Genomic DNA, 16,332 nt, shown 5'->3' with positions numbered 1-16,332 from the left:
AAGAGGAAAAAGGAAGCCATGCAGGTGATGAGACTGGAACCAGGCCCGGTCGGTGAGTGCAGACTGCCCGCCATCTCTTATGGTCACAGTTCACACACGTGGGTGTGCAGCCCCACAGACGCTCCGAGCCTGACCAACCTGGGGTTGGTGGTGCACTCCTATGGGGACTGTCTAATTGCAACCACCTTCCACGGAGGAGCAGGGGGCTGACTGCATCAGAGCCTCTTCATTAACATGCCTAACAAGAGGCATGTTTTCAATTAGTGCCTTTTATCTGAAGTCTAAAGGAGCCTACTCTTTGCTCAGGAGGCACACAGGGTCTGCACCAGAGTCAGGGATGGCGGCTTACTACCGCTTCCCTGTCCTTCAGCCCTTGTCCCCGCCACTTGCAGGGAGGGGCCCCACGTGGGACAGCGCCCCAGGGCTGCCCCAGGCTTGCCTTGCTCATTGCCTTTTCTTCAGGACATGCTTGTGATAACCACTCAGGAGAGATGAAAAACTAGTCCTCTGACCTGGTTTTCATCACCACAGGACGAGGCCCTTGCCTTGGGGACACCGCTGTGAGAACTGTGATTTGATACCTGGTCCAAGGCGCTCGAGGTGTCCTTCCCAGTGGGGTCAGCTCACCAATGAAAACGCTATCACCTGAGTCACCACATTCTCTTTTGCAACCACCTCTAAAAACAAGATGCAGATCCCCATTTTCCTAAAGTGGGTTCCCTGGAACAGCTCTCTTGCAAAAAATTCCATGAAAAGGGTTCCTTGGCCAAGAGATTTGGGGAAACTTGCAGACTGTCCCAATGAGGTTCAGACAACAGGTTTGCATAAGGTTTTGGGCAAATCGTTAGAAAAGGTTCTGGTCAGCTTGGTTTAACCCTTTACTGCCCACAGGCCCTCTTCTGAGGGAGCTGTGAACGCCATCCAAGGTCACCTTGTGCTGCTTCACCTGTATGCTTCCCTTTGCTAACGAGCCACACATGCAGTCCCGATGACATGATGACTGCACAGGCCTCACTATCAGGGGCTTCTCATACTTTCTCCCCCCACCAGTTATCCCTGGGGCAGGTGGCCATGAGCAGCTGGGCTGGGATTTCCCTGCTGGTCCCGCAGCCCCCACACCCAAGGCAGATGCAGCAGCTGAACATGGGACAGGCAGAAAAGGACTAAGACCCAGCCCCCTTGGACACATGAAACCTAACATTGAGGCTTTTGGGGATTGACCATGGGTTGCTGGGCAATGTAGCAATGAGAGAAATCTTTTAGGAATGGGGGAGGGTGAATTCACCGCACTCCAACCTATAGAGACAGGCCCTGCAGGCAAGTTGGGAGAAGTGAAGTCAGGGAGGGTGGTTAATGTTGCTCCATCTGTCTTTTCCTCTGTCTCCTCCCTGCCTCCCTCCCTGTCCTCTCCCTCTTTCTGTCCTCCTTGCTCCCCCCTCCCCCCCCGTCTTCTAAGGGCCCCCTCCGGCTGTCCCAGCCCACTGAGGGGTTGGCCTGTCTTCCGGGGCCTTTGCAGGGGTACGGGGACCTAAGGAGAAAGGGCATTCACCATGCCCGCGGCGGCGGCCCACATTACCTTGTGTCCAGAGAGTGGGGCCGAGGTCTGAGCCACCAGCAGTCGCACTGCGGTGTCCCATCGCTGGGCAATATGGCGGTCCCACGCAGTCACAGTGAAGGCCACCTCCTCAGAGGGGATCCACAGCTCCCGGGCAGCGAAGATCGTCCCGTCTGCACCGACTTTGAAGTCCATGCTGCTGGTCTCATACTGCGTCCCCTTGGTCCCTAGACAGTTGCTGAACTTGACTGCAAGAGGAGGAAGAGAAGGGTCAGGACCCGGAGTGGGTGCGGGTGGGAGTGGGTGGTGGGGGAGGGGAAAGGGCAGGCAGTGGTCACATGGTTTCCTTTCTGGTTCCTAAGGACAGCCGGGAATTAGCCATGACAGGGATGTTTTGAGTCAGGTCTGGGGTTTTCTCTCCCCGCCTGGGGAACACAAAGAGGCCTCAGAAAAAGTAACTAAAAACCAGTGGAGGGCTTTCTGAGACCAAGGACAGCTGTGCCACGCTCTCGCGACAGCTAGGACAGCTGTGCTGCACTCCTGCAGGCATCTTGGAGTCTGGGTGCTGGGTGTTGTCCACCTGAAGCACGACCCTCTCGCCCACCACAGGCAAACTGTGCCCACAGGCTTTGAAGTCCCGAATGGACATTTTCCACCCCAAGACAGCCAAGTGCGGGACGGAGAAGAGCAGCTCTGAGCAGGGCTTGCACCTGCTGCGTCCTCAGGTCTGTTTTATTCTGGACACAAACCTGGTGCCTGCGAACTGCCCACCAGGCCGGCGGCTGGCAGCAACCTCGGGGCAGCCCGGTGCTTTGTTGGTGACCTGGCTGTGGAGTGCAGGCAGCTAGTCTACCCCCACTGCCAGGCAGGCATGATGTTTGCTTCCCAAACGTTCATTAGGCACCGGATTGCCAGCCCCAATGACTGTGTCACAGGCCGTTGTGCTCCGCGCGGAGACACCTGGGAGCCGCATGCTGGACCTGCACGTGCATCCTACCCGCAAGCCTCCTCGCCTCCTCGCGTCTGTCAACTACGAGGTACCCACAGCCCGAGCCACATTCTGCTGATAAAAGCGATGGTTAAAGTTACCTCGTATTTATAAAAATGTGGGTCCCTCAGCAATTACAGTGGGAGGATTGGTTTTTGAAGCAATTTCACTGTCACTGCTTACATGATTTAATTGCTATTTATTCTAGAAACTAAAAGCTCCTCACGGTTACACTGATGCAGTGTTTTCCCTCCATGCTCACCAGTTTACTGTCACCTGCTCAGAAATAATAAACGGGCGTTCCCTCTTATCAAAATCATTCCCCTTCCCCAGCGCCCATTACCTGCACCTCCCACTTGTGGGTTGAATATAAAAACGTTTTTAAAAGGGATGAAACCAGGTGTTGCTTCCTCGTCTGGCCCAAGAGAGCCCACATGTGGAGACCCCGGGCAGACAAGGGGTTGTGAGTGGCCGTGGCTCTGTGGAATTGTCCCTTTCATCGAGGGGCAATGGCCTTGTTTTCATGTGATAGGAAAATTCCGAACTGCGTTAGAGCACCACTGCTCAATGCAAACAAATTAAAATCAGCAGCAAACACTGAATCCGTCAGTGGTGACACAAACAAAAATGACAGTTCCATGATTGCTGAGAGATTAGCCCTAGATGCATAAATAAGCACCTTTGTTCTCCAAAAGCAGGTTTCTAACAACACTAATGGGCTTGCACAGCCCGGGGGTTCGCATCCCTGGGGATTCAGGCGCTGCATCCTGTTGAAAAAACAGGCCCGGATTGTGCTGGCGCAATGGAAGGGGTTAGCACACCGCAGTGTGTTTCGAGCAGCGCAGCTGGCGCGGCCCCAGCCGGGCGGGTGCTGCCGCAGGAGCGGGCTTTTCAGATGACGACGTCCTCTGTGGGTCGGGGACTCTTGGGATGCTGGAGATGATGCCACCAGAAACGGCTGCCATGTTCAACCTCCAGGACACCACCCCTGTGGGTCAATCAAGGGCTCCCACGCGGGGTGCTCACATGATCTGTGGGTCTTAAATGTTAGCGCCCTTCCAGTCTATGTCTCACTAAAACCCGTTCAGCCATGAAAACGCAGGGGCCTCGTGACAACCTGAAGCCCCAGCGTCCAGCTTCTGTGTGACCACGACTTGGGTGATCTGCTCTGTACGATGGGTCGGAACCTTATATTTGTATTTGTCTTTGATCTAATTTCTCTCTTAGTCTTAAGGAGAAATTTAAAATCCAGTGGCATCTCTAGAAAGTGTTTCCCTCAATGTCTTATATAAAACCATCAAATACGGAAAAACTTGTATTCTGATTTAAATTCGGAGTTACACATCTAACCTAGTTCACATTAGGTCGCTCAGGGAAGTGCCTCGTTTTCCCATGCCCAGCACTCCAGTGCTCGAGTCCGACAAGTGGCACAGTTGGCAGGTGGCGTTGTCCCATTTTGTAGCTGAAGAAACAGGCTCACAGACACCTCACGCCTTCTGGCAGCCAGCAAGAGGAGGCAGCGGGATTGGAACCCTGGCCTGCCCTGTGAGGCTGGTTCTCTGGGAGGGGCAAGGCGACCCTCGGATGCCTAGCGATGTGGCATCTAGGTCCTCTTGGGGGACTTCCTGCCACTGCTTAGAGAAATCTGACCCTGGGGGATAACTGTCCACTCACAGAGGCTGCGATTCCCAGGCCTCCATGGCCGCACGGTCCCCATGTGGGGGGTTGCCTGCGACCCTGGGCCCTCCAGGACCTGGGACCCAGCACTAACTGTGAGGCAGGACGTTGTTTCCTGGGGAGAAATCAGCTGTGGGGGTGCACACGAAGGTCACAGCCGTTTTGGGCTCCACGGATGGAGACCTGCTTGGAGGGGTGCCTCCTCCGTCTTGGACCCCACTCAGGATCCCCTGACGCTCCTATCCATAGCCCGACTGCTGTGCGCATCACTGCGGTGTGCTAACCCCTTCCATTAGTGTTAAACAAACTCGACAAGAGACCGGAGATGCCCTGAGAGAAGTTAAAGCCAAAGTTGAAACACACACAGTCCAGCCCCCTGCCTCTGTCTCCCGCCTGGTGGTGGCCAGGCACCTGGACAACCAGCGCTGGGGGAGGAGGGCAGGTGCACGGGCCCTCGCACAAGAGTCAGCACTGCTGCCAGAGGAGGCGGGGAGGGGTGGGGGAGCATATGACTGTCCCCTGCGTCGCAGACACCAGCCGATGGTCAACGCCAGGGTGCCGTCCTTGCCAGCGTGCCCCGTGGGGACCGTGTGCCCCATGTGCATGGTGGGGGGGGGGGGTGTGCCCTGTGGGGACCGCGTGCCCTGTGGGGACCGCGTGCAGTGGTGTGCATGGTGGGGGTGTGCATTGTAGCCACACCCACATGAGCCCGGCCCCTTTGGGATGGGGCTTGAACCCCAAGTCTATGACTGACAAGCAGTGGCCGCTCTGAGCAGGGTCCCTGTCCTGTCATGTGGAGAAGCAGAGGGTGGGGGCACTGGCACAGGATAGACACTGGACAGATGCCAGCCTGCCTCCTTCACCCTCTGGCTGGCATGTTCTTCACCCATCTGAGGATGATGAGGCACTTGCCCAAGGTCACACACGGTGATTCATTCCACAAACGTGTGGCCCCCTGGTGCCAGCTCTGGGTCTACCTGGGAAGACAGAGTGGAGGCTGGGGTGGGAGGTAACTGGGGCAGGACAACTTGGATGGCTGGACCACCCTGGCTTCTATGGGGTCACCTAGAGGGACCCTGACAAGTCTGGGAGTGCCTGGGTCGGGGATAGGGGCCCTGCGGGTGTGCGGGGTCAGTAGGCATGTGGGGCTCCAACCTGCTGGGATCCCACCCCTTACCTCACTGGGAGCCCAGGTGCAGAATCAGGAACTCTCAGGGTGGGCGCTGCAGCCCACGCAGCACTGTGTGGACAGGACAGACTCCATTTCCAGGCCTGGGATCTGTCCTGGGAAGATGCCCAGGGAAGAGTGGCAGCCGCTCCATTCAGTGCCCGCCAGTGCCCGCTCCTGCGCTGTGCCTGCACGCGGGCCAGACTCCGCTCTGTGCAGCATCCTCTCTGTCTCAAAGGCTGTTCCGGAAGTGCAAGCGAGGACTGACTGCCCAGGAAGCCCTCCAGCTGGCTGCACGGCGAGGGGAGGGCTGAGCACCAGAAAACTCAGCCCCGCTCGCTTGGGATTTCACTTTACTGGTGGCTCCTGAGGCCATGTGGACACGGGGCCTGGGTGCTCATTGCTACACCATTGTCCTGCTCTGCAGACGTCCAGGTCCTGGGCTCGCAGCTGCTCCCCACACTTCACTGCCACCCCATGAGGACCAGTGGTCTGCTGAGCCCGCAGGGCCCACTCTCAGAAGACAGGTCCGTCAGGACGCTGAGCCCTGGGGTCCAGCTGGGTCCTTAGAGCCTTATAGGAATGTGCCTTCAACTACATGTGAGCTGCCTCCAGGCCTGAGGGGCACTGCCTTTGGCACCCTGCAGCCCAGAAGCAGAGTTCCAAGTCCCCCCTGTCACCGCTGCCCCCTCACTACTTGGTTTGTGAGGTGCCAGCGCCTCCTCTGGAAGCCCAGCCTCAGGCGCCCCTGCCTGTCACCTCTCTGAGCTCCTGCGGCTGTGATGGGGACCCGGAGCTGAGCTGCTCCATTCAAGTGGTTCAGTGCATTGTCCTGTCTTCACAGTCGTGCCCATGCTTTCTCCGAGTACAAACATGCGTGTGCACCTGCCTCCTGGCAGCGCCTAGTGTCTAACTTCCCAGGAGAAAGCGGGTCTTAGGGAGTCCTGGTGAAGTGGGTGCAGACTCCAACGTGTCCTGTTCCGAAACTCAGTGCCTGTGTGGGGCACGAGTCTCCAGGGAGGGCCGTCACCCCAGGCCTGTTCACCCATAACACTCTCTCCTGCCCACCCCTCCCCAGGGGCTGTCCTTTGTGCCCCTAAGGCCCCCAAGGTGCTTTTTTCACTATAGCTCCAAAGCTCTGCCAGGCTGTAAGTGTGGGGTCACGCATGATGGGCCCGCCCTCCTCAGTGAGGTCCCCAGCACCTACCAGTGGGGTTGTCTGGCACCCAGTAGGTGCTTAAGAAATTCCAGTTGGATAAATGTACAAATTCCATTTCCCTTTGCTTTGAAACTGAATGTCCAATGAGCTGTCGAGCCATGAAGAGACAAGGAGGAATCTTAATGCATGTTACTAAGCGACAGAAGCCAATCCAAAAAGGCTAATGTGATTCCAACTATGTGACATTGGGGAGACCAGCGGTGGCCAGAGATTACTGGGGAGGAGGGATGAGCGGGGGGAGTTTAGGGCCGTGAAACTACCCTGTGTGACACTGTCATGGTGGACACGTCATTACACATTTGTCCAAACCCACAGAACGTACACCACCGAGAGTGGCCCCAGTGTACACGTGGGCTCCAGTTAATAACAATGTATCAACATCGGCTCATCAGTTGTAACAACACAGGCCGGAATGCAACATGTTGACTGCAGTGGGCAGAGGGGATGCGGAGCTGGCACTTCCTGCTCCATTCTTCCATAAATGTGAAACTTCTCTAAAAATAGTCTATTAAAAAATGGATATTCCCCATCTGCCCCAGAGGAAACACTCTGCTTAGAAATATTAAAAATCCCATTTTAAAGCAAAACATGGAAACCTCTCATGCCATTTCGTCTACAGCAGGGAACACAAAACCACTTCTCCCTTGGGGCTCCTTCACCCCGAACTGGACCATGATCTGACTCGTTACTGACATGTCTCCCAGGACTCTCTCTGTGCTCAGAACACGTTCATTAGCCCGCTGTTGGGCAAACCATTGAACACAGACCATCTTATAATAAAGTGCTGACTAGCCCAAGCACCACTGAAAGTCAAAAAATCCCAAGTCGAGCCATCAAAAGTTAGGGACAGTCTGTGGGGTCTGACTACGTGTCAGGAACTGTGGCACTCAATCAATGCCCAGACCTTCTCCCTCGTCCCCACAGCGTGGCAGGGACAGCCGCCACCCAGCTCACAGGTGAGCGCTCTGGGAAGTAAAGACCAGGCGTGTCCAAGCGCCCAAACATGGGCTCTGCCTTCAGGAGGCGTCCACTGAGCAGGGGTCCCTGAGAGGAAACTGGGCCAGGGCGACTCTCAGTAGGAACACCAGGCAGGACGCACCGGGCAGTTTGCTCCCAGCACAGGGGCAGGGACTGCCGCCCACCCCCCACTCTCCTGGGCGCCCCTCCTGGCATGTCCTCCCATGCCTGTTGCTACAAGGTCACAGGAGTCCACAGAGCCCTCAATGGACCACTTTCCCTCCATGAACTCCTCCCTCTGCAGGGCCTGGGCTTTGGCGGCCTGGGCCCGGCTCCTGGCTCCCTCCTCTTGGGGCTCACAGCACACACGTGAAGTGGTGAACATGGCACATGTGAATTGGCGAGGAAGAGAGGGCAAGGCTCAGGGGATGGGACCCTGGGAGGATCGTCTGCAACACAAGCCAGCTTTTTTCAGGACCGCCAGCTCCCTCTCATAGCGGCTGTGCTTTGGGACTGAGCTAATGAAATCGCTCACAATGAAGGCCTAGGCAGAGAGAGGCCATCTCACCAGCCCCCTTCACGCTCCTCTCTGCGAAGGGAGAGCCCAGGAAAGGAAGGGCAGCCCCGATGGCCTCCAGGCCTGGTGTGTGATTTGACTGAGTTTTATCAAAAGGCAGTGGGCTCTCTCTAATGCCCTCCTGCAGGCTCTCTCTAATACCCTCCCACGGGCTCTCTCTAATGCCCTCCTGTGGGCTCTCTCTAATGCCCTCCTGTGGGCTCTCTCTGATGCCCTCCTCCGGGCTCTCTCTAATGCCCTCCTGAGGGCTCTCTCTAATGCCCTCCCATGGGCTCTTTCTAATGCCCTCCTCCGGGCTCTCTCTAATGCCCTCCTGTGGGCTCTCTCTAATGCCCTCCCGTGGGCTCTCTCTAATGACCTCCTCCGGGCTCTCTCTAATGCCCTCCTGTGGGCTCTCTCTAATGCCCTCCTGTGGGCTCTCTCTAATGCCCTCCCGTGGGCTCTTTCTAATGCCCTCCTGTGGGCTCTTTCTAATGCCCTCCTGTGGGCTCTCTCTGATGCCCTCCTCCGGGCTCTCTCTAATGCCCTCCCGTGGGCTCTTTCTAATGCCCTCCTGTGGGCTCTTTCTAATGCCCTCCTGTGGGCTCTCTCTGATGCCCTCCTCCGGGCTCTCTCTAATGCCCTCCCGTGGGCTCTTTCTAATGCCCTCCTGTGGGCTCTCTCTAATGCCCTCCTGTGGGCTCTCTCTGATGCCCTCCCGTGGGCTCTTTCTAATGCCCTCCCGAGGGCTCTCTCTAATGCCCTCCTGTGGGCTCTCTCTGATGCCCTCCTCCGGGCTCTCTCTAATGCCCTCCTGAGGGCTTTCTCTGATGCCCTCCTCCAGGCTCTCTCTAATGCCCTCCTGTGGGCTCTCTCTAATGCCCTCCCGAGGGCTCTCTCTAATGCCCTCCTGCGGGCTCTCTCTGATGCCCTCCTCCAGGCTCTCTCTAATGCCCTCCCGTGGGCTCTTTCTAATGCCCTCCTGTGGGCTCTCTCTAATGCCCTCCCGTGGGCTCTTTCTAATGCCCTCATCTGGGCTCTCTCTAATGCCCTCCCATGGGCTCTTTCTAATGCCCTCCTCCGGGCTCTCTCTAATGCCCTCCTGTGGGCTCTCTCTAATGCCCTCCCGTGGGCTCTTTCTAATGCCCTCCTCTGGGCTCTCTCTAATGCCCTCCTGTGGGCTCTCTCTGATGCCCTCCTCCGGGCTCTCTCTAATGCCCTCCTGAGGGCTTTCTCTGATGCCCTCCTCCAGGCTCTCTCTAATGCCCTCCTGTGGGCTCTAATGCCCTCCCGAGGGCTCTCTCTAATGCCCTCCTGAGGGCTTTCTCTGATGCCCTCCTCCAGGCTCTCTCTAATGCCCTCCCGTGGGCTCTCTCTAATGCCCTCCCGAGGGCTCTCTCTAATGCCCTCCTGCGGGCTCTCTCTGATGCCCTCCCGTGGGCTCTTTCTAATGCCCTCCTCCGGGCTCTCTCTGATGCCCTCCTGTGGGCTCTCTCTGCTGTGGGCTCTCTCTAATGCCCTCCTGCGGGCTCTCTTTGATGCCCTCCTGCGCTGTGAGCGTCCACCCACAATCTCCTCCCCTCACCCCTCGCTGACCTCTTCCCAACAGGGAGGACGTGGCATGTGAGGCCTGGTGAGGTTCAGGAGGACAGCGGGCCCCAAAGCTGGGTCTGCATGTGGTCGGCTGCTCCCGAAGCCGTGGCGATGGGGGTTCAGGTGAGATCGAGGGCCACACCCAGAGAGGTGCTAAGGAAGCTGTCTCCAGGCCTCACAATAGCGGGATCAGCAACCAGCCCGCACCTCTCTCTCTCTTTAGATTAAACACACACACAGAGAAACGAACACGTGCCACCCTTTGCCCTTGACCTCAGATGTACAAATAAGAAGGAGGACCTGGGGCAGAGCGGCCCCGACCACCAACGTAGAGGATGCATCGGCCACATGACGGAGGCAGCGGTGGGGGGGGGGGGGGGCGGGGGGGAAGAAAGGCCCTCTTACTCCTGGGGATGAAGGTGACTGTGGCCTCAGGACGGTCCCCACTGCTCTTTCTGCTTGAGATTGAGGGAGGGGCATGTCTCGGGCAGCTCTGTGCCAGGAAGGGCCTTGGTTTCAGGAGATTCAGAAACCCAATCCCGAGGCTGCAGGTGGGCAAATGCCTCCAGATCTTCAAGGGGTGGCGTGGGCACCCTGAGGCTGGGACCCTGCAGCCTCCTCCCAATTTCCCTGAGCTCACAAATTCCAGAGCCTTCTGGGTTCTGATTGAGGGGCCTTCCTAGGGTCTGGACTCAGTGGGTACAAATCTGGCAGCACTGAATCCACTGCCCAGGCTGCTCTACAGGGACCCGAGGCATCAGCGCTGTGCGAGGGCACACCCCCATGCGAGGGCACACTCCCGTGTAAGGGCACACCCCCATGTGAGGGCACACTCCTGTGTGAGGGCACACCCCCATGCAAGGGCACACTCCCGTGTGAGGGCACATGAAGCCCGGCAGCTGGCAGCCCCCTGGCCTGGCAGGTCCTTGGCCTCAGTTTGCTGGGACTGAATCCAAACACCACCATGAACTTTACCAGCCATTCCACCAGCCATTTTTCTAAAGCAAAGAAAAAGGACTCAGGAAACGTAAATATCTCCCCTCTCTCAGCCACACCCACAGCCTGGCCCCTCTCTGGTCTCCCGGGTGCATTCATGGCTCACCTGGAGATACTGGGGACCTCCTAGAGATGAGGAGACCCTGGGGGGCCTGCAAACCAGGCTGGGAATCTCTGGTGCCTCCGGTCCACCCCGAGGCCCACGGGGGCCAGACTGCCTTGAGCAAAGTTCCTCCTCCTGGTACAGTGGGTGACCGATGGCACTCAGACACACAGCACATTGAGAACGCAGCGCGGTGGGGACTCCTGGGCACAAGATGCCAGGGGAGCACAGGAGGGGCCTAACTGGTCCTGGGCCCCGGGAGGACCCAGGAGGAAGAGGAGCCCTCGGCGAGGGGGACAGTGACCAGGGTCCACCTCGTCCCAGGCCTCCTGGGGTCCATGAGGTCCCCTGGTGACTGTATGGAAGAGTTCTTCAGGACAAACGGGTCCAACATGACCCCTCTGAGCTCCTTTGCAGGGCGGGCCCGCAGTCAGCTGGGACGTGGGGACACATTGACGGAGCTCAGACTAGGAATGCTCAGTGGTGGGGGGTGAATTCTATCCCAACCTGGGGAGGAAACGCCCCCTCCTCTCTTCCCGGGTCTCAGGGGCACCTCCTCCTCAGCCAGGGCCAACCCCAAGGAAACGGCGTCCTCGGCTGTGGTTTGGTTGTTCCTGATCCAAACCCTGATTCTAAAGAGCACGGAGGAAACAGTCTTCACGGGCCACATCATTATTGCCCAAAGAATGCCCAAGGAGCACGATCCAGGGCTGGTGTGGGGAAGGGGCAGGGACATGGTATCACTTGAGTGACAACTATACATATTGTCTCTCTCCCCTGACAATCTTTAGCGGACGCTAGAGCATTAAAGGTTCTGGGGAGTCCCAGGAGGGTGAGGGAACCTGTATAACCTAAAACACTGTCTATTATCCCTGGAAGCAATGCATGCTGGGAAATCAGGGTGTATCAGTCAACATGAGGTGGGTTAAGCTGAGTAACAAAGAGCTCCCAAATAGTATGACATGCCACTGTGGGTCAGCAGGGAGGCTCTGTGCGTGCAGTCCTCAAGCTGCTTCACAATGGCCGAGGCAAGGGACACGTGGCTCTGAGGGATGGGACTCATGCTTGGCTGTTACACCTCCTTCTGTTGGGGGTCTTGGGGACGCACCTGGTTCTGCTCCTGTGCCTTCGGCTAGAGCCAACCGGGCATCTGGCCCTAAGCACAAGAGTGAGGAAGTCATACCCCACCACGTGTGCATAGCAATACATGTTAACAGTAGTGGCTCCTGTGACTGGCATGGCACACTGTGTCACCGGCTGCCTGTTGTTTCTTCACAGACCTGCCACATTTGGAGGTATCGCTACACATTCAAACTGCGATTTCTGTCCTACAATAAATAAAATGGCACCGAGAGGACGCACGCCAAGCAAGTGCCGCCTCTAGAGGAACGGCTGCAAGCCTGCCTGCCAAATCAGCCACCGCTCCACCTGGCCAGCGTGTCCCTGAAAGTCCCCATCACTGTGCCACTTCTGGTTGTTCTTTCTCTCATGTGAGGCTGTGAGGTCCCTGAAGACGGGGGTTGTGATGCTCCTACTTTTCTATTCTGGAGCCGCACAGAGCCCACAGCCCATTTCCCTCATGGCAGCCAATCACTGTGTCGGGCGCGAAATCCCAACATTGGGACAGCGGTGTGCTGGGCTGTGTCTCGTGGGAACAGGCCTGCAGGCTCCTGCCCATCTGAGCTGCACGTGGATGGCTTTCCTAGCAGGAGAAGCAGCCAGTTAACCAGGTCACTTTGGAGGCTGTGGGGTCCTGGCCTCACCTGAACCTCAGCACCGCTCCCTCCTGGAGAAACGCAGCGCCGGCCGGGCCGTGGGGAGACTGCCGATGAAGCATTTATCCCGAGGTAATTACTCCTTGAAGGAGTTTGACGTGAAATCTCGATAAAGAATTGTTTTTTAATCTAATGGTGAAAAAGCTCAGCCAAATGTATAAAAATTATATGACATTTTCCTCCTCAGTGTAAATTAAAATTTGCAGAAAGGTCAATGAACCGGGGATGATTTAGACGATGAGAACTGGGAAGGCTGAGCAGGGAGAGCCTGGGCGTCCCCGCCAGCCCCAGCTTCCGACCGTGGGCTTCCTGCCACCCAGTAAGTCCACCTGCCCATGCGTCACTGTCTCCAGTGGGCCGTGCTCCTGTGCAGGCTTCTATGGCGAGGAAGACTGCGTTTTTCTGGAGAGAAAAGGTACCTCTCAGAGAAAAGGTACCTCTCAGAGAAAGGCAGCCTGTGGACTGGACTCTTCTGGCTGCTACACAGAGAGACCAACGCAGGAGGCTTCGCTCCCCTCACGGGGGGGGGGGGGGGAGGGGGGGCGGTCCCGCTGTGTGGGCAGCTCCTCCTACAGGCACCCTCTTTGACAGGGGAGAAAAGCTCAGCATGCTGCCTCACCAGGAGCTAAGGCGGGAGCTGGTGGGACGAGCTGTGTGGCCTTGGACACCTCGCTCAACCTCTCTGAACATTAGATGAGATGAGATGGAGAAGGAACGGGGTGCAGTGCCTGGCCTTTCGAGGCTGCTGGGAAGATGAACCCACCGTCTCCCTGGAGGCAGAAGGGAGCTGGTGGGTGACTACAGGGCATCTTCCTGTCCCAGGGCTGGCCCCCCACTTCTGTGTTCAAGAAACAAAAAGCAGTTAAAGGGTGGAGGACGCTGACCTTGACAATGACCAGACACACAGCTTGATTTCTCAGATGTACAAGTAACGCAGGGCATTGTCTTACCACCTCTCTTCCTCTGCACAAAAGCAAGGTGCCTCCCCACAGGCCCCACCCCCTTTATCTCAGCGGTCAGGGCAGCAGAATGTACCTTAATTTAAAAAACAATGACGAGTATTCCATTGTGTAGATGTACCATAGTTTTCTGATCCAGTCATCTGCTGATGGGCACCTAGGCTGTTTCCAAATCTTAGCTATTGTAAATTGTGCTGCTATGGTAAGATATGTACACATATAATACCTTAATAAAAATTTGAAAAAAAAAAATAAAAAACAAAAAAACAAACAAAAAAAAACAATGACGAGTGAGCCACCAACTCCCAGGAACATGCTCTTTAGAAGGAAAGAACAAAGGAGTTTGCAAGAGACACAGCCTGCCTCCAGGGACCCAGCACAGACACTGCTGGAGGAGCAGCCCTCTCCCTCAGGTCCCACTGCTCCTCCTCCATCGGGGGAGGGCTGGGCTTGAGGGTGAGTGCCAGGTAAGAGCATCTCTGTGCCTCTGCATCCATAACTCTAAAGGCTTTTGTGATTTAAAGCGGCAACTACAGAAGGCACCAGATACAGGCAGAGAAATGACCTCTGGGCTGGGAGGGGAGAGAAGCCCACTGAGGCTTCGGCTTCGGAGAAGTATTCCCGTTATTTCCTGAGACTATTTTGCAACACCCCTAATGTCACCTGACCCCGAACCCCCCTTCAGGAGCAGTGACATGTAAATACAACATCTGTGAGGGAGAGCTGCCTTTCTCGCCAAGTGTGTGTCCACATTCCACAGCACCCACAGGGCTGTGGTGGGCTGTCACCCTCCGTGGGAAGGAACAATGGCCCCTCACAGATGCCCACGTCCTGGTCCCAGAACTTGGGGATAGGTGACTCACATGAGAGAGGCTCTTTGCAGACCTGAAGTGAAGGGCCTCAGCAGGGAGGTGATCCTGGGTTCTGGGGGCCCGGGGGCATCACCAGGTCGTTGTAAGAGGGAGGGAGGAGGTCAGAGTCAGAGAGGGACATGTGATGAAGGAAGCACAGGCAAGGACCCGCCCCGGAGCCCCAGGAGGCACAGGCTGCCCACCTGGACTTCACCCTTATTTGGACGTCTGACCTCAGAAACCTAAGGTGATATGTTTATGCTGTTTAGGCCACAGGGGTGTGTTGCATGCTCCTGAGGGCAGGTTGGCAGTCCTGGACCCATGTCTCCCGAGAGCGGTGCCGAGTATGGAGCCATGCTCAGCAGGCGTTTGCTGAGCGAATGAAGGAGGTCAGCCTTGCTGGTGTGAACCGCATCAACCCCTCATGTCTGCAGCATTGAGGTACATGTGGTGGATGACTGAGGCTCTGGCTACCCTGCTGCACCCTGGCCCTGCCCTGCTCTCCACCGCCCAGCAGGGGACTGTGCAGCCTGCTGGCTAGGTCCCTGCTCACCGATTTGCATCACTTTCATGACAAACTGCAGAAATCCACACCCGAAGCTCCCAGGAGGGCTCTGCCCCAGGAGGGCTCTGTCCCAGGAGAGATGATGACTCAGGAGGGCTCTGTCCCAGGAGGGCGCTGCCCCAGGAGGGCGCTGCCCCAGGAGGGCACTGTCCCAGGAGGGCTCTGTCCCAGGAGGGCGCTGCCCCAGGAGGGCGCTACCCCAGGAGGGCACTGTCCCAGGAGGGCTCTGTCCCAGGAGGGTGCTGTCCCAGGAGGGCTCTGTCCCAGGAAGGCTCTGTCCCAGGAGAGATGACTCAGGAGGAAGCTGCCCCAGGAAGGCTCTGTCCCAGGAGAGATGACTCAGGAGGGCACTGCCCAGGAGGGCTCTGTCCCAGGAAGGTGCTGCCCCAGGAGGGCTCTGTCCCAGGAGGGCTCTGTCCCAGGAGGGTGCTGTCCCAGGAGGGCTCTGTCCCAGGAAGGCTCTGTCCCAGGAGAGATGACTCAGGAGGAAGCTGCCCCAGGAAGGCTCTGTCCCAGGAGAGATGACTCAGGAGGGCACTGCCCAGGAGGGCTCTGTCCCAGGAAGGTGCTGCCCCAGGAGGGCTCTGTCCCAGGAGGGCGCTGCCCCAGGAGGGCTCTGTCCCAGGAGAGATGATTCAGGAGCTGCAACTCTGTGCTATGGCCCATCCTGGGAATCTCCCATAGAGGCTGCATGGCCTCAGCGTCCCTTCCTAGGACAGCGTCCCTTCCTTGAGAACCATCAACTACAACTTCCCCGGGTGCTGAGGCTCAGAGAAGTGAGCTGACTTGTCTGAGGACACAGCCAGCTGGCAGCAGAGACTTCTAGCCACTGTTTTTTTCTGAACATTCTCCTGCTTGTTTAACATTACCAGGAAACCGAATACTACCTGAGGTCATAGGAACTGGCCTAAAGAGAAATCTTTAGCCCCAGGAACCGGAAACTGAGAAACAGTACAGTACAGACGACTGAAATCATAAGCAAGCCAAAGGAACAACACTCCACTTTTTTCACTTTTATTTATTTATTTTTTTATTATTCCCTCTTTTTTTCTTCTTTGTTTTCCTGTTTTTGTTTGTTGTTTTTTTTTCCTATTTCTTTTTGCATTATTTTTCCATCACTATTTTTTATTTGCTATTTTTAATTTTTTATACCATTTTTGAAATCAATTTTTTTGATAAATTTATTATTTTTTCTCCTCATTCTCTTTCTTCTCATCCACTTATTCCCTTTCTACTTCCTCAATACTAAATTGAGGTCCTCCCCATATTCATCCAATTCTTAATCTTATTTTCACTATATAAGCTCAGCCTCTACAGATTCTGCCCCAATCCTCTTTGTTGGGTGTGTGTATTTTTTTTTTTTTTGATTT

General features: G+C 56.4%; 1 protein-coding gene across 3 annotated transcripts in view; it reads right to left on the bottom strand.

The window, feature by feature from the left end:
- The window catches only part of CDH4 (cadherin 4), a 402,200-nt gene that overhangs the window by 148,067 nt on the left and 237,801 nt on the right, over positions 1-16,332 (bottom strand). For all 3 annotated transcript variants that reach the window (XM_080686973.1, XM_080686975.1, XM_080686974.1), the window contains one exon: positions 1,577-1,803. In XM_080686973.1, the coding sequence (XP_080543099.1) occupies positions 1,577-1,803 (227 nt within the window). The remainder of the gene's footprint in view (positions 1-1,576; positions 1,804-16,332) is intronic.

This window comes from Plecotus auritus, assembly GCF_963455305.1.
Source record: "Plecotus auritus genome assembly, chromosome: 8".
Classification (NCBI taxonomy): Eukaryota; Metazoa; Chordata; class Mammalia; order Chiroptera; family Vespertilionidae; genus Plecotus; species Plecotus auritus.
Note: the sequence above shows the minus strand (reverse complement) of the source record. Positions and strands in the feature narration are given on the sequence as shown.